The sequence below is a fragment of the Sciurus vulgaris genome (assembly GCF_902686455.1).
Source record: "Sciurus vulgaris genome assembly, chromosome: 3".
Taxonomy (NCBI): Eukaryota; Metazoa; Chordata; class Mammalia; order Rodentia; family Sciuridae; genus Sciurus; species Sciurus vulgaris.
In genome coordinates, this window is record NC_136463.1 from 148,565,649 (window position 1) to 148,590,215 (window position 24,567).

Sequence of the window (24,567 nt, forward strand, 5' to 3'; positions counted from 1 at the left end):
GTGCAAGGACACTCACCAGTCCCTGTAAATCTGAGACTGGACTGGGCAGAGGGCACCAAAAATGCCCCAAATTATGGAGATTTCATTGAACAGCTTCTCAGTGGTTCCAATACTTCAGTTAAGAGCCCTTTGCCTTGACTAACCCAAAATATTTTTAAAATAAAGTTGAACAAAGAAAAATTGTAGGAAATACAGAGGACTGGAAATGTGGTAGAGCACTTACCAAGCATGCAAATGGGTCTGGGTTTGATCCCCAGCACTGCAAAAAGTAAAAATTAGGAAACAAAACCAATTCCAGTGATGGTTAAGACTGAAGAAACAATTGACACTTAAAAGAAAGAGGACTTTAGACATAAAGGCACAGTGGAATTGTTTTTAATCAACATTTCACGCAGCAACTCTGCATGGCCTTCCCACTTCTCAATAGCTTTGATTTGTGGAAATAATGGTTATGTAATTTCCACACATTGTGCTCCAATCACAGCATGGAGGCAACAATAAAAAGAAAACAACTAAACATACTTGAAGCTGGAGATTTTGATAAGGTTCTCCTTTTACTTCATGAAGTTTCTTTAACGTGGTATTTTTCTACAGTACCTGAAATATTCCTATTAATTTTAAGCAGATAGATGTGAATGCGGCCTGTCTCATTTTCTTAGAGGTATCTATAGCAGCCACAATGATTAATCTAGTTGTAAAATATTAACAAAAAACAAACTATTGGACTATAAAAATCCCACAGTTGACAGATTGTTAGTGTTTCTCTTAAAAAAAAAAAAAAAAAAAAAAAAAAAAAAACCTACTCTATACCATCTGTTTACAAAAGATGAGAAATGATGAAGAAAATTATTTCTGTTAGGGTATAATGCTACAGCCATTCAGAGAGAGGTCTCTGGCATTTTCAGTAAGGATTTGGTACAAGGAACAGGACAGCATCAGGACTGCACAGTCATTGGCCAGGAAAAACAAAAATGATTTCCCCCCAGTTCCCTATTTTAGTTTTATTCTTTGAACTTCCAAGAGTTTATTTATTATTGTTGTTGTTGTTATTTTTAATTTGGCACAGATTGTTTCAAGAATCATCTTGGTTCCCTTTTTTGAAGTTTTTTTTTTTTTTTTTTTTTAATTGTTGAGACGGTTTCTAAAGTGCTCCACCTCCACCACCTGTCATCAGATGGGGGTTGCGGCAGGGAGAACGCTCATCCTTCTGAGAGCAGCTGTGGACTGAATGGTGAAGGGCAGCAGGCACAGGAGCAGAGGCAGGCACAGGTTTGAAGGTAGGTGGGCAACACAATGTCACACTGTAAAAATACCCAAGCAGTAGATCAGTGAGAAATTTCTATAGCTAAGAGTACCTGGAGAAATGCAACTTATTTATTAAATTTTAATTATCTCAAAATGATTTCCCCCATTGCCTATACAATACTGGGAAATTTTCCCCTTCTCACCTAGTCATTTCTATGTGATTAATGGTACGTTGGTCATTCGTCACTAGATGGCATTGTGTAGTGTTCCCTGACAGTAGTAATTTAGCAAAGTTACTGCTTGGACCATTTTTCAATATTTTCTTCTTCAATGTGAATCTTGAGAGTCTAAGTCTGATCCTAGGGTTTGGGAGTGTAGCTGGGCGGTAGAGCACAGCCCTGAATTCAATCTCCTGCACCACCAAACTAAATAAGTAAATAAATTTGATCCTGATTATTTCATCTCTGTATATCTTATGGGGTTCATACTATAAAATTTCTATTTTAGTTAATATTGTTTTTCCTCAATGTATCTTCCTAGTACTGAACCCAACGTATATTAGTTTTAAACAACAAGAAATTAATTCTTCCTTTACATATTATTTCAAGTCTTATATACAAATGAATATTTATAAAGGCTTTGCAGAAATAATTGTGTGTATATGTGTGTGTATGTGTATGTGTGTAGAATTGGGGATCAAACTCAAGGCCATGCTCATATTAGATACGTACTGTACCACTGATATCCAAACCCCGCAGAAGTAAAACAAAGGTCAATACACCTAGGATCTCTACCTAAGTATTCAGCAGGAGAAAAACACACACACAAAAATGAACACTTGCTTTGTCTAGGCACAGTCAGTTGAAACCTAGTTATGAATAAGCTATGCATATGGAATAACATAAAAATAACCAGTTGATGCTTTAAGAAAACTTGTGAAATTTATAAAGGCTATATAACAGCTACGAATAAGGAAATCTTTTATAAATATAATGAGTCTATGGTCACAGTCTTGTATTCTTCCAGCTATGACAAGTAATTATGAATACTTTCATTTGTTAGATCTCAATAAATCTTATAATAATGAAGAATAAATTCTAATGTCTGTATTGTCAATCAGAATAGTTTTTCTTTAAATTATAATTACAATTTAAGACCTGAGAACTTGTAAATAATAATGAATGACAAGATGTATTATTTGGGGCCTGCTGTGGTGGCACACATTTGTAATCCCAACTACTTGGGAGGCAAAGGCAGGAGAATTGCAAGTTCAAGGCCAGCCTGGGCAACTTAGCAAGAACCTATTTCAAAATAAAAATAAAAAATGGGCTGGGGATGTAGTTCAGTGGTGAAGTGCTTGACCAGCATGTGTAAGGCTTAATCCCTTAATCCCATGTGTAAGGTTTAATCCCTAGCACCACAAAAAAAAAAAAAAAAAAAAAAAAAAAGGAAAAGAAAAGAAATGAGCCCAAGAAGATAAGATGGCAGATAAATAGATAAATGATGGCGTGATGGATAGATGGATAGATAATGGATAGCATCTAATACAATACTTGATATTCTGAATAATTCTCTAAAATCTGTAATATTTGGACTGGGGCTGTAGCTCAGTGGTAGAGTACAGGCATAGCATGTGCAGGCAAGGCCCTGGGTTCTATTCTCAGCACCAAAAAAATAAAAAAAATTAAAAAAAAATAAAAGAAGACAATACTGATCTTCTATTTTCATTTACTTAATATCTGAAAAGATGTTTCTCTGCTTTAATTTGCTTTTTGATTTTTTATTTCATTCATTCATCCATTCAACAAACATTAACTGAACACTCTCTTTAGATTCAAAGAGATGCAAAGATAAATAGTATACTAAGTTTACCCTCAAAAATCTTTTAGTCTTTTATGTCTTTCCACAAACATGAATATCGGAATCCTTCATGGGAGAAGGAGAAAGGGAGCATAGAGAGAGAAATGTAATGGAAAGGTTCTTCAATGAGGAAATTAGATGTGTGGGTTATGGCCATAGTTCTGCCAGTAACTCATACTATCATCCGGGACCTCCCTAAATGTACCATCAAATGAAATCATTTTATAAGGAAGTGCCTTGTAAACTGTAAAATACTTGTAAAATGGAAGTTTTAAAGTCTTTTTAATTTCTTCCCATAAGAATCCCAGGTTTGTTTGTTTTTTTTTTGAACTTTGATCCTGCAATCAAGGGCTTCTTCCATTTTAATTTTCCCTTCTATTTCAAAATTCAGTGGCATAAATAAAGTCCATTAAATTTCCAACTCATCTTGTAAAATGAAATAGTGGGCAGCCAAGTACTGTGATCTTGGAGAGAGAGGCACAAGGCCAAACTCAATGCCCTGGGATCGAATGGAGAATATGGGATCCCCTACCCCTCTTCTACTCTGCTGATCCTGTGGCTGCTCCAGGTTTCTGTAGTGAAAAATACAATTTCAAGAAAATTTTTGTCACAATGACAGTGGGATGAAAATACCTCCTGTGAGTTTTCTTCTAATCCCAAACTTTACCTAGTCTATACTTTAATGGCAGGGAAAAAAAAAAAAATAAAAGTTCTAGTTGACTACTGGATTAGGAGAGTCAGATAATATCTACTCTAGATAATATTTATTCTCATATTCACTCAATAGTTCTGCAAAATGCTTATTTTTCACTAAAAGGAATCATACCTTAATCCACCATAGGTAAGTCAGAAAACTTTCCTTTTCCACAGATTGTACACAGAAATCATTATGTAAGGAACAATAAACTCAAATGCATTTAAGACCACAAAGAAAGATCCATGAAAAGGTGTGTCCCTGGGGAGGTCTTTGGATCTAGGTGTGTAGAAAGAGGTGCTTTATCTTATTTTCTGGTGCATTATGTGGGAATTTTGTCTTTTACTTCATTACTGTGTTAGGCTGTATTTGTAGTAGGATGACAGCTTACCAGTAAAGATTAACTACTAATTAAGCCTTTGGGCTGAAACTGTTCCCTTAATTTATTGTCATATCCTCATTTGAAATAGTCTTACATCATTAAAAAAAAAAAAAAAGGGAGGGGGGGAAGCAGCTTGGATTTGTTCTACCTGTAAATACAAGATTTTGCCTGTACTTATTCTGAATGATTAGTTTCATTCTAGAATATTTGTCTACCATCAGGCATGAGCTATGAGGAAACTCAGAAGATTGGAAATAAAAGTTTCAAGACCAAGATACCTATTATTCCTGACTTTCCCTTCATTATTCAGGTTTATGACATTCTTTTCTTTGTTCAAAATATTATTTCAAGGCAACAAATATTATAAGAATGACTTATTAGAATTTGTGCACAAAGAACTGGTGAATTCTACTTCCCCAGTCTCAAAGACTATAGCACTTAAGCTTTTCATCATCAGTATATTTGAATGAAAAGACAATCTCCCTCATGAAAGCATATATACTCACATTTATCCATGGACAAAACTTGTACAGAAAGAATTAGAGATTTAAAAAAATATACTTTTGGAAAATGTACTGAGGCTTTTCTCTAAACATAAAATGTCATTTCATCGGTGCTGGTCATTTTTTAACCACATATGACAAATGATCACAGATGCTCATAAAAAATCTGAAAGGAATGGAATGTTATTCTCTTCTGAAATGCCCAAGTATCTTTCTTTTAAACTGCTTTTAAAAAGAAAAACAAACTTTACCACTTTGAAGAAAATGCAGGAAGCCATTTGGTCCCACCCAAAGTTCCTGCATGCAAAACGTCCTCATGGGGAAAAGGTTCAAGGTGTTTTTAAGAACAGAACTTTTATGTTTCTGCCTATTAACAATGGCACTTCCTGTTTTGACCTTTCACTATACTGACGCTATCAAGAAATTATATTATGGACTTCTCCTTTTTGCCCAGTAAAGACCTATTCTCTCACCATGTGTAGAGTTCAAAGTGAACATTGCCACTACTTAGCTCTCCTGAGGCCTTATAAATTGATCTGTGGTAACCCAACAAGGGTTGGAATGTCAATAATTTAATGTCCGAGTGGAGAGCCTGGTATGAAGTCAGTAGAGTGTGCAGTACTTCTCTGCTCAAATGTGCATGAAGCTACATGTTGCCTCTAAACAACCCCTGTGTTTTACTAAAAAATATTAACAACCTCTAACAGATTAGTACTCAGTTATCTCCTTCTAAGCCACTTTCTTTAAAAAATGAGAAGGGGTCTAGGGTTTTGGCTCAGTGGCAGAGCACTTGCCTCACATGCCCAAGGCCCTGGGTTTGATCCCCAGTACTGGAAAAAAAAAAAAAAAAAAAAAGAGAGAGAAAGAGAGACAAACTTTCTAGGTGACGCCTTTTTCAGGAAGCTGAGACTTGAGGATCACTTGAGCCCAAGAGTTCAAGACCAACCTGGCAACATATTAAGACCTTGTCTTCCAAAACAACAAAAACCAATCCCCATCCTGCTACTGCCGGTTTCCCACACCCCACCCCCACAAAAAAATCCAACAACAAAAAAGAAAACTTAATCTTGAAATTTATCCTTGAGGGAAGTTTGTATCCCTATGCCATAGGAAACAATTTAGCAATTTCTTGGCTATCTTTTGCAAATTTGATAAAATTGTTTTCAATTATAAATATATACTATTAATGCACAAATTAAATTAAATATGCATAAATATAAATGTTAGGAAAACCTAAATAGCTGCTTCCTTTATAATATTTCAGTAATTTGGATATATTATAAAAATAAATTCCTTCAGGCATTTACTACTTTCATTGATGATTTATATATGGCTTAGTTAAAACAATTTTTTAAATTCATATGTTTTAGATGCAGAGTCAGATTGTTGCCCAAATCAAATGATACTAAACAATAAAACATTTGCTAGAACAGAAGATGAGCAAAACAGCCTCCAAGGAGACTACTGACATAGATAATAGCAAAGTTGCTAAAACTGCTAATCCCATTTGGAAATCTGTGCAACTTGATGAGCAGATGCACAAAAGATATTAGTGGGAGAGCTGAGAAAACCACAGATAATTAGAAAAGTCAGTTCATACAGAATACATTCTGGGGCAGAAATGTTTTAGATGTAGAAGATTTTCTGGCACAATAATTCAAATGACTAGGCTTTTCTGACCATTTCTATAAATTTATAAAACTTAAACAACGAGTAATTGCCAAAAACCAATGTTTCATATTTTTTCCAAAACCAGTAAACAAACTAAAATCATCTCTAAAAATTATTGCCACTACATGTTTTCCTTTATCCTTCAATTTTAATTTTTGTTTCCTATCAATAAACAACTGATAAATTAATTTCTTGATTCATTATCAATACTGGACAGGTGAGAGAATTGGAGAAAAGGGAAATTAATTTTTTTGTTTAGTTTGCTTATTCATTTGTTTGATACTGGGAATTGTTTGAATTGGTACTGGTGAAGTCCAGAGGTGCTTTACCACTGAGCTATATCCCCAGGCTTTTTTATTTTTTATTTTGAGACAGGGTTTCACTAAGTTTCTGAAGCTAGTCTCAAACTTGAGATCCTTCTGCCTCAGCTTCCCAAGTCACTGGGACTACAAGTGTGTGTCCCTGGACCCAACAATAAGTAAAATTTTTAAAATCCACAATAATCCATTGAGTTCAATATACTGTATATCAACAATCACTTTTTTCTCTAAAAATCAGTGCTTAACAGGTCCAGTTTTAGATATCAAGAACTTAAGAGTAGTAACTAGGGAGTCAGATATTCTGTGTTTTAGTTAAAGGACAGTAGTACCACTCATTTACTATCTTCAGTAAGGCCAATTTACTCCAGTAAGCACTAGTTTCTCCCTTTATTAAATGACAATGACAATACACTGAAATTCATACACTTGTTTAGCGGATTAAATGAGATAATATATGTAAAGTACCTATTGCAAAGTCTGGGACACAGTAAGCATGTTATAAAATTACTAGCTGCAATAATGTTGGTATAATACAATAATGCTGGCAATGCCGGGCACAATGGCTCACACCTGTGATCCTAGAAGCTCAGGAGACTGAGACAGGAGGATCACAAAATCAAGGCCAACCTCTGCAGTTTAGCAAGGCCCTAAATAACTTAGTGAGACTCTGTGTCAAAATAAAGATGCAGGGGGGCGCAAATGTGACTCACTGGTAAATTGACTCTGGGTTAAATCCCTAGTTTCCCCTGCAACAAATAATACCAGCAATAATGTTACTGATGATGGCTGTGATAATGCCTGCCCTACAGGAGTTCTAAACTTCCTCCAGAGATTTCTAGTTTTACGTGGGACTAAAAGGTAAGCCCCTGCACCTCTCCTGTTCTCCTTGAGAACACAACATCTACACAGAAGTGTAATCTCAGAATTTCGCTCTCCTGCTGTTGACACCTTCACACCTCAGTTGTTCTTTATGTAGGTAGGTGGGTAGATGTGAAGAATGAAAAAAAATGCCTGAATATTTGGGAACCACTTCTGAAGGAAGAGAACCCATAAAGTCAGTTCGTTTTCTCTGACATTTGTTCACTTGGCAGTGAAAACTGCAAAGCAAAGGCCTGAGAATCATCACCTCAGGTGTGTAAATTTTAAGGTATCTCATATTGATACCGCCGTTTACCGGTGACGAGTTCTGCTCCTTCTAATGTTGAAGATTGAACACTAGAGAAGCAGCCAAGGCAAGCATATTAAGCAGGTTTTATTTAAAGCTAATAATACAGACTTCTCCCGGCAGGAAGAAGGGGGCCATGGCTGATGTTCAAAAGTCCCAAGAAGTGAGCGCACCCTACATCTTTTATAGGTTAAATTCTCTTTTGTTCTCCAGTTCTCTCCTCCCCTTATCTCTCTTTCCTGCCTACGTGACTAGGCTTGGTTTTGCATTAAGTGAGAAGCCATGGGCAGGGGGAGGGCCAGGGTGATTCAGGCAGGCAAGGGCCCAGGGGGCATTAATTAGCAGCTTCTTGCTTGCAGTTCTTGATAAAGGCAGGTAAATTTGGTAATCAATGGGCTCCGGAGATCCTTGACATTCCATTCTTCCAGGGGCAGTTTCCAACTTCCAGAGGCAGATGATTTTATGGCCTCCATTTCCTCGATTTGACCCGATCCCCTATTTCTACACTAACTACCTGTTCCCAATTCTGGCTTCATTCCCCCCTCTAATCTTAGGAACTCCATGCTGCTGGGGAAGGAGGTCGATGACCGCTCTGACTTCTTCGAGCTGGAAGTGGGTGGCGTGGGGCAAGCAGCTTGGAGTTCCTTTTCTAATAATCGGGTCAATCGAGGGGTCCCAGGAAGAAGCCTGGTAGGGGAAGAGCAGGTTGTAAAGTCATCTGGGGGTGGGTGCTTCTATGATAGAAGAACAAAAAGACATGAGCACTGAAATGAGATTAGTACAAAGTAAATGTTGCAGCATCTGAAACATGCCACTGAGTATCATGAAAATGACAGAAGTCAATCTCTCACCAGGAGGTGGAAGAACTGAGAAATTGTTCCCATAACTAGGCCTAGCAAAGGCTGGAGAGGACAAGGCCTTTATTTGGGGACTTTAACATTGTCCAGGTTATCAGGAATGTAAACACAACATTTAACTCTTAATGTCATTGATGTCCCCAGAAAATATAGTTAAGCTACTTAATGTCACCTGATTTTGTAAAATATCCCTTTGTTGGTATAATCTGTGTTTAGTAGAGATCTCTATACTTCTGTTACTTAGGGCTAGATAATCATACCTGTGTAGCTTAGGAAGGTCTTAAACTGACTAAAACTTCTGACTCTGGCGGTTTCTCTTGATAGTTATCAGGCACATTTCCTGAAGAATCTTTCATTTGTAGCTTCCTGTCTTTATTCTAGTAGGCTAGTACAAGTGTACATCTTAAGTTACATTTAACTATTATTTCCTTTAAATGCCCAAGAATGGCTATATTTTGGTTTTAACTGTTTTGCTGGGTATCTAAGATCAAGCTGGTCAAATTGACCTGGTTCCTGTCTTGTTGAAGAGTCAGCTGAGTTCCCACAGGGGTCACTCATACAGAACTTAAGAGTGGCTTCCTGGTTCCACCAGTGACTTTGGTTAGGCAGGGTCTCTTGATGAGGTGACTTCCTTTAGAAGCATCAAGGGATGTTTCCCCTTTTCCATGACCCTCCTCTGCAGCAGATGCACTGGGTGATTTTTCATCCTCTAGTCTCAACAATCTCCTTGATCAGGAGGTTGTGTGACCCAGAGTTGCAATGCTCCTTAGAGAAGTTCTCTTATTCCCTGGGTTCAGGCTAACGTTGAGGGCAAGACCCAAATATGGACTTTTCTTGACCTCTATTTAACTCCAATCTCTTAAGTTTGATCTTAATTATCCAGCAAGCCAGTCTCACCAGTCATAAAGTAAGAGTAATGGGCTTTAACTTCAATGTCTATAACTTTACAGTTATTTACCCTTTTATCTAACTGGAGTCTGTATTAGTACTGGAAGTTACCACTATCTGTTCTATAGGTGATGGCTTATTATCACAAGTTACCTAGGCTGTGTGTTCTTGAAGCAGCTACTTCTGCAAAACATTAACAGGTAACAGTTTTACTAAATGAAATTACCAAGAGTAAAAATATATTTTGTTTGTATAATAGCTATCTTGAATTTTGACTGAGAACCACATTATATCCCCTATTTGAGATCACACTACTTTTACAACAAGAACCAATCTTTTGACTATAACTTTAAATAAGCTGAAGTCTGGCTTATTTTGGAGCCATTCTACACACAGTGAGGTGGGAGGCAGAGCCTTATCTCAGGTAAGGCGTGGCTCTTTACAGATCTTAAGTGTTCTAATTCTGATGTTGATCTTTGCTTCTTTCTTAAATGTCATTTTAAGAAGTTTCCATATATTGTTTCCTGAGTCTATATGAACACTAGTTAAAACAATTTAACATTATATCTAAAACATGAATTAAAGAAAACCTGAGAGAGCTTTTAACTTTCCTTTTGTGTGATTAAGTGGCAAAATGTTTTCATGTTTCACAATATTAACCTTTAAACAAGTCAGACTCTAATGTTTAGAAATACATTTACTTTTGAAATTCTTTATCTCAGTGTAAAAAGTAACAAATTTTACACATACCCTATTGATATCAGGTCCTATAATAGAACATTAAATGATAGAAATTAATTCCCAATAAAATTTACTCTTTATAAGTTTAAAATTACCATTACAGACAAGTTTAATCTGGAGAATAGCAGCTTTATAAAATTCCCTGCTTTAAAAACTTGTGTACCTGAAAAATATGAACACATTTAATATACAACTAGTGACCATTTCACAATTACCTTGACATTTTTATCTCTGAATTTTGTTAAGTCCTTAGCTAAGGTTTGTCCGGAACAGGTGAGGGCCATCCAAATCCTGAGGCAATACTGTCTAGGTTAGTTGAGATACAGTATCTGGTTCCTCAAAGGCAAACAGAAATTGCCATTCAGAGTCTAGCATAAACAAGAAAAGTCATCTTTTAAATCTAACTTAATAAACCAAGCAGCAGTTGGAATACAAAATAAAAGTATATGGATTAAGAACTACAGGGTGGGGGAAATTACTGCTTCATTATTCTAAGGTTTTGGACTAGGCAGTTTGCTTTTTAACTCCTAAAATGGGCAAATTGCATGGACTATTGCAAGGCATTAAAAGTTTCTATCAGTTTGAATGATCTTTAATAAGTCCTTTTCCTTGCCTATATGTTCCCTTTTTTCCTTTTGATGTCTATTAAAAAAAAACAGAAGATGCAAGCTGGAGAAGATCATCTGAGGATTGATCAGGGCCACATGCCAATTATTGTAATTTCCTCTAAATATTTAGGGCTGACTAAATGATACATTTATACTTTAAAAGTAGGTGGCCCTTTATGGATTCAGGATTCAGAGTGGTGTGTTTTCTTATTGCTTTCCTAAGTCTCTCTATGAAAATAGCAGGACTTTCCTGAAGGCTGCATAATAGTTTTTTAGGCATCCTACTCATTATTCGAATCCGTTAGGATGGTTTCTGGGAACTGCCTGTGCTCTAGATGGTTAATAACATAATTTTCCAGGTGAAGTCATACCTGGCATAAGTTTTGAAACATCTCAATATTTATTAGGATCCTCCAAAAGCCTCCTTAAATTTATTTTTGTCTGTCTTAAGTTGGGAGGGTCCCCTCCATTTTCCTCCCTTAGTAGGTGATTCCTGAAGTCTTTCACTTTTCATGGTAGAGATCATTGATGTCAAGCATGGTAACATATGAAAGGCACTTTTCTTGATCATTTGCAATTTAGCAGTATGCAGGCTAGTGGTGAACCTGGCAATACTGTTGAGAGAGAAGCTCCCTGAGTTAGAAGTATTAGGGACGTCTCCCTAACTTTGAGCTTCCTTACGGTCCAGAAAACCCATCTCTCACTACCTGGCTTTGCCAAAGTTATTTCTGGCCTCCTTCGGCAAAGTGCTAGGGTCCTAGTTTGCCCTGTGCTAGAGACCCTGGGAGGATTCAGACTTAAGGGCATTACTCTTTCCTCCTGCCACTATAAACTCCTAATTGTGAAAAACGATGACAAAAGTAAAAAGTGTGCCTTTTGCCTATCTTTTTGCCCTGTAGACTAAAGGAATCTCCGGAGGGTGAGGGGACATCTATTGGTTGTTAGGCGTATAACGCCCTTTGCTTGGAGGGTCTCACAGGAGGGGTTTTTAAATGCCTCCCTCTTGCAGCTTAAAGAGAATACTCTGAGTGAGCACATTTAAGCACAGGAACAGTAATGGGGAGACTCTAGTGTCTAGACTAGTGAAGGCTAACTATGCGAACAAAGGGAACCTGGGCATTTTCACACTAATCATCCCAGGCCTCAATCCTACAGCTTGAATTCCTAATATCTGACCGGCAAGGGAAGGGGAGCATCCAGGAGGGAGTGGATGTGCGGGAGTGTTGTGCACTGTGTGGCCCATACGGAGGCAAAGGTAATTGGCGCTTTCCCTCAGTGCCATTCGTCTACCGATCACTCTGGATACCCCTCAGGGCTGTCGGGAGGTGGAGTCCGGAGAAGGAACCTTTGGGGTCCACCCGAGAGTAGCCCGGGCCGAGAACCCCGCAGTTGTTCCAACCCTTCCTCCACCTCCACGCATCCTGGGCAGATCGGGACTAGGGACACTGTGTACTGGCGGCAATTGCGCTCCAGGCCTGGACAGAAAAGTAGGAAACGGCTTCAGCACAGTCCAACATGCCTGCAGAGCAGGTGATTGGAAACTTGCCTGGGCCGGGAAACCTTTCACCCGAGTCTTAAGAATGGCGGCTGCACTAACTGCATTTAAGTAGCCCACGGGTGCCCATTTTGCCCTCCAGAAAGAAAGACAGAAAGATGCACCTCAAACAGATGTGAGGTGCGTGGAGAGAGAAGCTTACTTACCTTGGCGTAAATCTCGGTGGGACCTCCAAATCTGATACCGCCGTTTACCGGTGACGAGTTCTGCTCCTTCTAATGTTGAAGATTGAACACTAGAGAAGCAGCCAAGGCAAGCATATTAAGCAGGTTTTATTTAAAGCTAATAATACAGACTTCTCCCGGCAGGAAGAAGGGGGCCATGGCTGATGTTCAAAAGTCCCAAGAAGTGAGCGCACCCTACATCTTTTATAGGTTAAATTCTCTTTTGTTCTCCAGTTCTCTCCTCCCCTTATCTCTCTTTCCTGCCTACGTGACTAGGCTTGGTTTTGCATTAAGTGAGAAGCCATGGGCAGGGGGAGGGCCAGGGTGATTCAGGCAGGCAAGGGCCCAGGGGGCATTAATTAGCAGCTTCTTGCTTGCAGTTCTTGATAAAGGCAGGTAAATTTGGTAATCAATGGGCTCCGGAGATCCTTGACATTCCATTCTTCCAGGGGCAGTTTCCAACTTCCAGAGGCAGATGATTTTATGGCCTCCATTTCCTCGATTTGACCCGATCCCCTATTTCTACACTAACTACCTGTTCCCAATTCTGGCTTCAATATCTCAAGTACACACTAAGAATCCTGAGGCTGGGAGTGTTTCTAAGTGTTTCTCTTCCCGAAGCTTGCACAAGGCCCTGGGTTCAATACTAAGCTCCACCAAAAATTATACAGAGAACCAGCGGGTGGTACCTGTAATCCCAGCAACTCAGGAAGCTGAGGCAGGCTGAACTCAAGTTCAGTGTGAGGGTATTCAATTTGGCACCACTCTGTCTTAAAATATTTTTTTCATTTTTTTTTAAAGGGCTGAGAGGTAGCTAGCTAGAGAGAAGTGGTAGATGAGAACAAAAGAGTCCTATCAAATTTTACAAAATTATAAAGTGAAGTTTGGAAGTTCAGGAACAAATGATCTATAGTAAGACAAAGAGAATTAAGAGGCTATAAAAATCACAAAAGCTAAAAATGTGCTGTAGCTTAGAATTTGATAGGGGTCCATTGGGATGCTAATTAGGAAAGCAAACCCCTCCTTAAAATACCACCACCTTCGACTGAGGCAAACTGACACCATTTTGACCTCTAATCAGTTCTCTCCTTACCAAGAGAGGGACATTTATTTAGGGGAAAGCAGAGGTGCATCCTTTGCTTTGGACTTGGAGCACCCTGAACGGCAGTGGCCAGGGTAAGTCTTCTTCCATTCAAACTACACTAGCGGCAAGGCTTTTTTTTTTTTTTTTTTTTTGCTGAGGTCGAGGAAAGGATGGTCAGTGCCCCTGTGACAATGCTTTGTATTTCCCTATTTACCATTTTATTTTATTTATTTATTTTTGGTACTGGGAATTGAACCCAGGGACACTTATGCACTGAGCCACATCCCCAGCCCTTTATATTTTTTTTAATTTTGAGACAGGGCTGTCATGGGAGAAGAGATATCTCTGGAGAAGGGTCCGAGAAGTTCCCAGAGGAGAGGGGGAACTCTTCTCAGGATCAGCAGGGTTCTTGGCATACGTGATGGAAAAGAATTTAAGCATGAGCCAGACAAAGACAGACAGAGGTTTATCTAGGAAGATAGATACACATTCAAGGGAGCACACCAGGTGTCTGGAGAGTGAGAGGTAGCCCTGACTTGGGCTGGGGGTCCAACGCTTGGGCTATATCAAGAACCAGTTTGGAGGTGGATCCAGGGTGGAGCTGCACAATTTCATACCAGTTTTCTCTGCATTTGTGTATTTCCCTCATTTTACAAGGGCATGGGCCAAGGGCATGTTGCTCAAGATTTACAACTGTGCTTTCTACATCTCAGTGGTTTATAGGTGGGTGTTTCCTTCAGTGTTTCTCTCTTTATCCTAAATCCCTATCTCAGGGCCTTGCTAAATTGCTGGGGCTGGCTTTGAAGTGCCATCCTCCTGCCTAAGCCTCCTGAGTCACTGGGTTTAAAGGCATGCATCACCACACTGGATCTATTTCCTCTTATAATTTGATGTCAGTCAACCAAGATTCAAGAATGGCCAAGTGCGCTTTTAGGGTATTCATGGAATATTTTGGTGAAGACATGAACTTGAATTTCTGCAAATAGAAACTCACTACCCAGTGAGAAACTGTACTGACTTTGATCAGTCATGTACCTTGTCCCCTTCTCTCTTCCAACCCCTTTTCTCATGTTCTCAGTGGAATAACAAAACCAGGAACTAAGTCTAGTAAAGAATATAAGTATTCAGCACACAGAAAGTTGAATTGTTGATGTTTGTTGTACACACAGGGAATCATTTATTAGAAGTTTTGAAGTGGTAGATCTGTGTTTTTAAAAAAATTCAGTCAGGCAAGGCATATACCTGCAAACCCAGCTACTGGGGAGACTGAGGCAAGAGGATTGTGAATTTGAGGCTAATCTCCACAATTTAGCCATGACCCTGTCTCAAAATGAAAAATTAAAAGGGCTGGAAATGTATCTTAGGTAGAGGGTCCCTGGGTTCAATCCCTAATACTGAAGAGGGGTAAAAAGATCATAACCACTTATTAAATCATCTAAAATAAGCAATTTTCCACAAAGTTTTCATATGGATCAGAAAAATTGAATTACTACCTTGTAGCATCAGTTAAAATGCAATGAGAAATAGCTAACATGACTAATCTCTTGGAATTGATCATTAGTCCCAAAGTATTAATAGAGTAGAAATAAATTCAAAAGAATCAAGGCACAAACGGACCATTAAATTTTTTCCCACTCTAAATATAGCATTGAGAAAGACCAATACAAAGGTGGGTATGGTGACTGCACACCTGTAATCCCAGGTACTAGGAAGATTGAGGTTGGAGGATCACAAGTTCAAGACCAGACTGAGCATTTTAGAAAGACCCTGTCTCAAAACAAAATTAAAAAGACTGGGGATGTAGCTCAGTGGCAGAGCATTTGCCTACCATGCATGAGGCCTTGGGTTCAATCCATAGCATCACAGAGAAAAAGAAAACGAAAAAGGAAAGGAAAAGAAAGGAAAGGACAAATACAAATTGCAAAAACACTTTTACGAAATGATGAAGTAAAATAGTAAGTGAATGATATAAAGGGAAATTAGAACAGCAGATATAAATACAAGTACCTTTCCATGTGAGATAAAACATGCACATTAAAACATTTTAAAAGTCTGTACAGTTTTCATGATGCTGGTCTTAAAAGTTGAAGAAGTAAAGATAAATTGTATGACACAAAGACAAAGCTCTGGTTATTAAGTAGTATCTAATGTTTACTGGGAAATTATTATGAATATAGAAAATGGGTGAAAAAATTCTAATCCTGGTTTGTATTATATGTTATATACAAGAATTGTTCTGTGCTCTTAACGTTTTTTTTTTTTTTTTTTTTTAATGTTACACCTTGAGATTAGCTGTAGCAAGGGTACAATTTTAAAGATAAAAGAAAATTCCTTACAGGCCCAGACAGATCAGTAGGCGTTTGGGGTCAATGCCAACTATGAAGTGTACTGGGGGGTGTCCACTCCCTGGGATAGAAGCTGGGCTCCAGGCTATTGGAAGAGCTGAAGTGTGAATTAACTCTGTGGGTGCAAACCTTCTTTCAACTTGAAACACCCTCAGCTTCCCTGTGTAGGTGGTCCATCCCAAATTTAGATCTCTGAACTCTTCTCTCAGAATGTATACAATTTAGAGGGCTGAGACCTTCGGGAGAAACTTTCAGGAACTAGAGATAAGGAAATAGCCTTATAGAAATTTGCATGATAATTTTGCTGTTTTCTGTAAGAAAGCAGCCAAGTGAACACACTAAATAAAACTAATATCTGGGAAACATCAGTAATCAAGGAGGTTGGTAAGTTTCTTAACTTACCTTACTCTCTGTTCAGAACTATCCAGGTCTCATTTCTACAGAGCTTCAGTGAGATTATCCTGTTATAGATGGTGTGAATCTTGAAGAGATTTCTTTTTCTTCTGTTGATGTGGGCCTTTTTGCTTGTATCCCAGTCCTCAAGCTGTTTTGCAATACAATAAGTTTAACAGTTTTAGAAGATTAAGTTTGTGGATTATCTGTTTTGCTTACTCTGTATAACCAAGTAAATATTTCTCATTCCTCTCTAAAACATGTGGTACTCTTGACTTTTTTTTTTCTTTCAATTACTGCATAATAATCGTACATATTTATGGGGTACAATGTTGATGTTTTGATACACATATATTATGGATAAAGATCAAACTAAAGATCAAATCAGGTAAAATTGATATATTTTACCTGATACAAAGATAAAATTGGCATATTTATCACCTCAAATATTATCATTTCTTCGTGCTGGGAACATTAAAAATCCTTTTTATTTGGAGGTACTGGGAACTGAATTTAGGGGCCCTCTACCTCTGAGCTACTTCCCCAGCTTATTTTATTTTATTTTATTTTAGGTACCTGGGATTGAACTCATGGGCACTTAACCTCTGAGCCACATCCCCAGCCGTTTTTTGTAGTTTATTTAGACACAGGGTCTCCCTGAGTTGCTTAGAGCCTCGCTAAGTTGCTGAGGCCAACTTTGAACTTGTGATCCTCCTGCCTCAGCCTCCCGAGCCACTGGGATTACAGGTGTGCACCACTGGGCCTGACTGTTTTATTTTGAGACCAGGTCTCCCTAAGTTGCTAAGACTGACCTCCGACTTGCAGTCTTCCTGCTTCAACCTTCTTAGCCACCAGGCCTAAAATCCTTCCTTCTAGCTATTTTCAAATATGCAATAAATAACTGTTAATTACAGTCATCCCACTATGCCATGGAACACAAGAACTTAAACCTCCATGTAACTATATTTTTGCATATTAAAAACTCCTTTTCTACCTTCTTCCCCTGCCATCTTTCCCAGCCTCCACTAACCTATTTTACTTTCCATTTTTATGGAATCAGTTTTTTAGCTTTCAAATGTGAATGAGAACATTCAGTGTTTGTCTTTCTGTGCCTGGCTTATTTCACTTAACATAATATCCTCCATTACCATCCATGAGGCTATAGTGACAGGATTTTAAGACCAGATAATATTCCATTCTATATGCACACCACATTTGCTTCATCCATTCGTCTGTCAAGAGCTTGGTTGTTTCTCTATCTTAGCTGTTGTGCATAGTGCTGCAAAATGCATGGAGTGCAGACACCTGATTTCCTTTCCTTTGGCTGTATGCTCTTTTTGATAACCTCAAACTGAGTTCAGGCCATTGGGTTATTTTGCTCAAGTCTCTGTTGCCTCTTTTCTTAGGTCACCAGCCAAAGGCACTTCTGAGGCCAGGAATGACTACCTCTCAGCCTCCTTTCCTTTTGCTAATGTATCTTCTTCAACTCAGTTTTCTATTACCAACCTCCTATTTTCCTCTTTCTTAATTCCCACAAACTGAGTACTTCTCAGTTCTCACCGGCCAACACTGAAAAGTTCATAGTTTAGGAAATAGTATACAGAAATAGAGCTGTGTGTAATAGGAGAAGCATGACTTGCTGTGAGTAAATAGTCTATTGTTTGCTGTGAAACTCAAAGATTGCTGGTTCCCTGACTGAAGGGCTAGGTGTGTGAGAGGTGAAGCGCAGACACAGCGTGCACTGTGTGCAAGGTCTGGAGGAGGACAATGGGCTGCAGTGTTCAGGCTGTTGTCAGAAGCTCCAGGCCTGCAGCAGCAAGACTAGCAGACCAAAAGGTATTTTGCACTGTTTGCCTAACTTTAAAAGCTACCATAGACGCCTCCAAAGTGAGATACTTGCAGGCTGATCAGGCCTTCTCATATTTAGTAGTCGATTCTAAAAGTCTTCCAAAGGAGTCAATGTTAGCATTTGATTCCTTTTTTCTTATGGTGATAATAAATTTAAGACTAAACCCTGACCCAGAGATGAGTTATTTCTGGCTTACCATCTCTTTTGGCCAAATGACTTGTTTGAGTACCTGACATTTCTATGTTTATTCTTGCTGTCTGTTTTGGGGGGTTTTGTTTGTTCATTTCGAATTTTGTGGGGGGGTACTGAGGATTTAAACTAGGCACTTTACCACTTAGTTATACCCCCAGTCCTTTTTATTTTTTTATTTTGAGACAGGTTCTTGCTAAGATGCCAAGGGCCTTGCTAAAATGCTGAGGCTGGCCTCAAGCTTGCAAATCCTCCTGCCTCAGTCTCTTCAATCAACTGGGATTATTATAGGCATGTGCCACTACACCAGGCTCCCAACCTTTCTAGATGTACTAACAGAAGAGCTGGAACATGGTGGGGGAAGAGAATTGTTTTGCTTTTGTCTGAAAATTTGACTTATATATACAAATAAAACCAAAGGAAACAGTAGTGTTTATACGTAAGGTATATTCTGGAATTGTGTAGAAGATCAAGGCTTCTCAGATGCCAAAGAAGACCCTAGAACAGAAAACCTGATTTCAAAACTCGTGTCTTTTGAGCAAAAGTTCAGGGTGAAGGGAGTTTTGGGAACCTGCCAGGCAGCCTATCTCTCCCTGTTCTTCCTAGATTCATTCATTTGTTTATTTACAATGCATGGAATAGAACCCAGGGCCTTACACATGCTAGACAAGTACTCTACGACTGAACTACATTCAAATCCCTTAGGCTTTGACACTCAAGTGTGATGGTGTCTTGTGAGCAGCAGCTCAGAGGAAAGGATCTTTGGGTGTAGGGAGTAGAAAGATTAAATCAGAAGGAACCAGCATTCATCCTCTGAAAGCCACAAGTCCTATGGTGTAGTGACCAGCCAAAGCAGTCTTTGATCTACTTCTGCTAAACTAGTGCCTGGCTTGTCCTAGCCACCAAAGGCAGGTGGGAAACACTGTGTCTAGTCAGATTCCAAATTCTTGTCAGGTTACAATTGCAACCTTCCAAAGTGAGCTGTTGGCTTCTTTTGTAAAAAGAAGGTGGGGTATCCTGTATTGTAAAGTATGATTCCAGACTTAACACATCCATCCATCATACTAAAAAAAGAAAACTACAAAATTTCAAAAATCTAATTTAAAATAAACTACCTTATAAAGCAAAATGCTGGCTCCAGGATTTGGGTGAGTTTTCTTTCCTTCATTACAATCATTTCCAGGACAGCGGATAACCTCTTTTTAGTCTCACCTCTCCAAAGAAAAGAAGCAAGTTGAAGCAGAATTAGCACTGATCTTCCTCTTCTTGGGATCCAAAGGGCAGGATGGGGCTGTGTTAACACAATAATGGAAACAGGATGGAAACCCTTGTTACTGTTTTTCAGAAGCTAGCCCAAGGGTTGTCATGGTAACACACCAGCCTATGAGACTATTGTGAGCTTTAGGGTACAATTTTGGGTTACATTCTTAAAAGAGGATATCAAGTGTTTGCATTAAAAGGGTGAGAAAAGAATCTTTTGGAAGTAGACCAAAACTGGTTTAAGTTACTGGTTTGAACTTTTGAAAGTGTCTTGGGAGAAAAACAAAAGAAATGTATCAACTAGTAAATCTTGCTAAGCCTGGAGAAGACACATCAGATAGCAAGGCTGAAAGAAAGAATTGTAAAGTCAAAAACAATTGCAGCTATTTTGTAATTTAAATATGCACATATTTGGTAAGAATTGGAACTATAAAAGAAATTGTTTTCTGCTCTTAGCTCTCTGCTGTCCCCTTGGGATTACTTGTGGAAGACTTCATGACAATAGATTTGATCCTGCTGTATTTTCATTCTGAAGTCATTGCTTCTATACATTAAGAGCTTCATTAATTTTTTACAGAAAAGCATAAGTGAACAAAGTTCTCTTTTAGAACGATTATCCCTGGAAGAAGCTGCTTAACAACACAGGATTCTGCAGCTAAATTCTTATATCTAATTTTTCATTTGAGTATAGGAGTCTCTATCTAACCTTGTCTCTTTGGCTTTTCACATTAGAGTACCATGTCCTTGTAGGAATAGCGTTCTATACAAACAGTCCTGCCTTATGGGACTTTAACTTTACTAGAAAATTTTGGGGGAAAATATTATGCAGTAGAATGACAAATTCACAAAATACTTGAGATGAAATACAGAATTTGAAGGAAATTACATACATGGGGCAGACCAACTTCTTGCCAGCTCTGCCCTGCCATACACCCTTCTGGTTCTCCCCTTTTAGTACTTTATGGGAAACTGAAAAGCCAGTATTCAAGCAATCTGGAGATTCCTGAGGGGGAATCCAAACAGTGCAAGATACAAGTAGGTCCAAATTACTACTTAATTATTTACACTTGGTTTAGGGCATTTCGACTTGTCTTTTTACAGCAATTATAGGGTGGAGTGTGGGTTAATGTGATTCTAAGTCAGAGGCCAATGAGTTACTTCCCATGTGCCAAATATGGTTCATTATCTATTTTTTTTTAAAGTTTGCAAGCTAAGAATACTTTCTACTATTCAATGGTTACAAAAGAGCAAAAAAAAAAAATTATATGACGTATGAAAATGATATGAAATTAGAATTTGAGATATACCTAAAGTTTTATTGGAACATAGCTACACTTTCATTTAAGCCTCATCTGGGACTGCTTCTGAACTGTAAGGGCAGAGTTGAATAGGTGCCACAGAGACCATATGGTCAGTAAAACCCAAATATTTACCATCTGGCCCTTTGTAGAAAAAGCTAGACAATCTCTGATCTAAATCGGGATCTCTACCTCTGCCAAGGTGCAGCATAAGTTCTCTATAAAACATTAATCAAATTATATTCATGTTCCACTAATGAGACCCGTCCAGATAGGAGTTCATTGTCCTGATGCAGAAACCTAAAAGCAGAGAGGTCAGATTTGGTAGTTGGCAGTTGACAGTAAAGAAGGAAAATGCACAAAAAGAAAATAAGAAATATATAAGTAGTAAGTGTATAAGATATATCTAAGTAATTTCTTCCAAAGAAAATTGGAAAGTTTTCATTGGCATTTGCTGTTGGGTTTCTTTTTTATGTCAGAAACCAAAACTCCCTATTTTCAACCAAGTGGAAACTGTGGAGACATTTCTACTTAATTAGTGGTTTTCTTTCAGAGGAATTAATGATCAGTGTGTGCAAGTTCAAGTTCTGACCTTATTTGTCAAGCTGCCTGAGGTTGAATGTGCTGGGAAAAGGACAAAAGGAAGCTTGGAGATATGTGTCCTGAGATTTCATTCATCTTTGATTAATCAAATCCATGAGAATATCTTTCTGGGCAAATGATAACCTGCTTCCTTGAAACTTAGGAAAGTCATCCTTTTGAATTAAAATTCTAGTCATGATTCTAATTTAACCAAGTGTCTTGTTCGCTATTAAATTCTGGAGAGTATCGTACTTTTTCTTGGGTTCTAGAAAATCTTTTTTGAAACAGAAGAGTTGAAGCCAGGAGCCAGGGTACATGACTATAATCCCACTATGAGGCAAGATGATCTCAAGTTCAAGGCCATCCTGCGCAAATCAGTGATACCCTGTCTCAAAATAAAACTTAAAACAGTTTGGGGATGTCGCTGGATGGAACACTGCTTGCCTAGACTTCATGAGGTCTTGGGTTCAATCCTCAGTATTACACAAATAAAAAAAAATTTTTTTTAAACTTTTCTAAATTCTACAATTGTACCATTTCCTTATCAGGATACTTCTCATTTCTTTTTGATGATGCATACAGTGGGCAATGTTTACACGGGGTAAATGCTTGCTGGGGTGTGTCCCAAGATTATAAACAATTCCAGGGTCCCCTGGCTATTATATGGCTACTCAATTCACACTCAGAATATTGTAGAATGTAAGTGAATATAAGAAAATCTATGAATCCACTCTTGTGTTTTAAGTAAATTTCGGTACCTTTAGGCCCATTCTGTGTTGTAATAAATGAATTGACATATCTCTGTTGTATTTTCCTCTAATCTGGTCTTGAGATGCCCTGATGGGATCCCAAGCAGATAGGTGGTCATAGATATTTAGAGTGTGCTTTTCAAGGAATACTGCTTTATTGCGGTGGATGAGCTAATGACTGAGTATCTTACCTGTGACCAGGTGATCCTGACCCAGGGGACTTATTTAGACTGTCATTTGTTCTTTGGCTCTAATCTGACCTCTGTCCTATTTACTCCCACCAAGATAACCACTATCCCAGGAGAGTCCCAACCTGGAAAGAAGTTAGATTCAGGTGTGTCAGTGAGGTGAGATGTGGAGGAGGCAACTCAACGAAATGCATAAAATCACAAAAGAAGTGTATTACAGACCCCAGACAGAAGATGCAGCTCACTTAGGGCCAGTTGGTAGAACCAGTCAGTAGAACCAGTTGATAGAACTTAATTGCCCTGGGCATGCACACTCAACCAGCAGATGGAAAGAAAGAGAAGAGAAAGAAAGGAATCTGTGAGCCAAAGCCTTTTTGGGGATCCAGGATATTACTCAAGCAGGTTTCCTTCAGGGGTTATAACTGGTGCATTTAGAACAAGGAGACACGAGTTCCGTGGAATCATGCTATGGCTAAGAGGTGGTCACTGTGGCATATCTGCACAGTCCATGCAGGCTGCAGGGGTTAGGAGGGTGGGTCCAGTAGGTTATCCAGCTATCCCATAGAGACCTGGTTGGTTTTGTAAAGGAGACGGTTTTCTAAGGTAGATATCTAAATCCAACCACATGGAGGAACTGGGAGGAGGCAGGAAACTGTGTCAAGGGTGAATAAGCCTTGCTTCTGTTATGGGAAAGTGAACCTTATCTTCTAAATGGATGCAGATATATTTTTTCGCTGATGCATACAGTGGGTGATGTTCACATGAGGTAAATGCTTACTTTACCCTAGTAGGTTTCTCAGCAGCAAGCACTACCACTGAACCCAGTCCTGAAGCCCAGAACCTTCACTCTTCTCACCAAATGCTGGGGAAAACATTTCATTTCATCAGGATCTCTTCCTTTTTCACATCTCTGCAGCACTCTCAAGAATGCACTTATTTTCATTGGACTTGAACAGAATTCTCTCAAGGTCATACCATCTCAGAATCTTTTTGTCCTTAAATATTTAAGGCATCCATCAAAATCATTTGGTATGAAAAATCATCTGGTACATAGTACTTTCTTTTAAACAATTAAAGAAATAGAAGGAACAGTTTTGGATCTAGGTTAAAAGGATACCTGCATTAAAGGAGAATATTAAATTTCCTAAGTCAACCCACTGGGCTTTTAGATTTTTTATATCTTATTTTACAATAACTTCATCAGACATAAGTAAGCAGAACTGACCTGTGGATCAGCAGGGGAGCATCAGGCAGCAAAAACGTAGTGCAAGGCAAGTTAAGATAATTGTGGCAAATCTGCAGGAAATCTTCATTCCCCAGAGAGTTGAAAGTCTACCTGCCAAAAAGAGGGATGCAGCTCTCGGCCTGAAGTGGAAGAAAGGCCTCTTGAAAGTGAAAGTGTTGGCTGGCAGTGTGTTCCGCAGCAGCTGGGGAGTCTGCTCTGAAAATAAGGCTTGTTGCAGAAACTGAGACTTAATTAATGTCAGCTCTCTAGATAATAAATTCATATACTATAGAACCTAATTTCTGGAAATGGCTTCTACTACTTGGCAGCCACGAATTCAACACTCAGGCTTTCCACAGAGACCTGTCCATCTGGTTAGACTTTTCTGCCTGAGGATCAGGAGATAAAGTTTTCTCTCCCCCTTGCTTATTCAAGTCTTCCCTTTCTGACTTCTAAACAATAACTTTTCTCTTGGTTTATTTTTTTCTTCTTACGGCCTTAAATGCATTATACCAATAAATAAAACCTTTAAATTTTTAAAATTCTTTTGTTTGCTTTTCCCATTACATTTTCCTTAGTAACTATTACTTCTACTTTATATACAAATATACTGATGCTTTTGAAACTTTCTTTCAAAAGAAGTGATAGGTTTTCTTAGCAAGTCTGAAATTGATTTAGCAAAGTGTTGAAAAAAATTCCACCCTTGATTAGTCTGGATTTTTGTCATTCATGTAGCTTATATATAGATAAAA

At 38.5% G+C, this 24,567-nt stretch overlaps 1 protein-coding gene and 1 long non-coding RNA gene across 3 annotated transcripts in view; one reads left to right on the forward strand and one right to left on the reverse strand.

The window, feature by feature from the left end:
• Positions 1-1,129: 1,129 nt before the first annotated feature.
• Positions 1,130-24,567, forward strand: part of SLC39A10 (solute carrier family 39 member 10) — a 133,418-nt gene continuing 109,980 nt past the window's right edge. Inside the window, exon 1 of one of the 2 annotated variants that reach the window (XM_079132588.1) lies at positions 1,130-1,277. Coding sequence is in view for 1 of the 2 variants with exons in the window: in XM_079132586.1 (XP_078988712.1) it covers positions 1,229-1,277 (49 nt within the window). In the remaining variant the exon portion in view is untranslated. The remainder of the gene's footprint in view (positions 1,278-24,567) is intronic. The other variant, XM_079132586.1, reaches the window with a different exon arrangement.
• On the reverse strand, positions 11,820-12,815 carry LOC306656768. Its single transcript, XR_013762638.1, has 2 exons — positions 12,636-12,815; positions 11,820-11,943 (listed from the first exon to the last, which is right to left on the reverse strand). It is a non-coding gene; the product is annotated as an uncharacterized lncRNA (long non-coding RNA).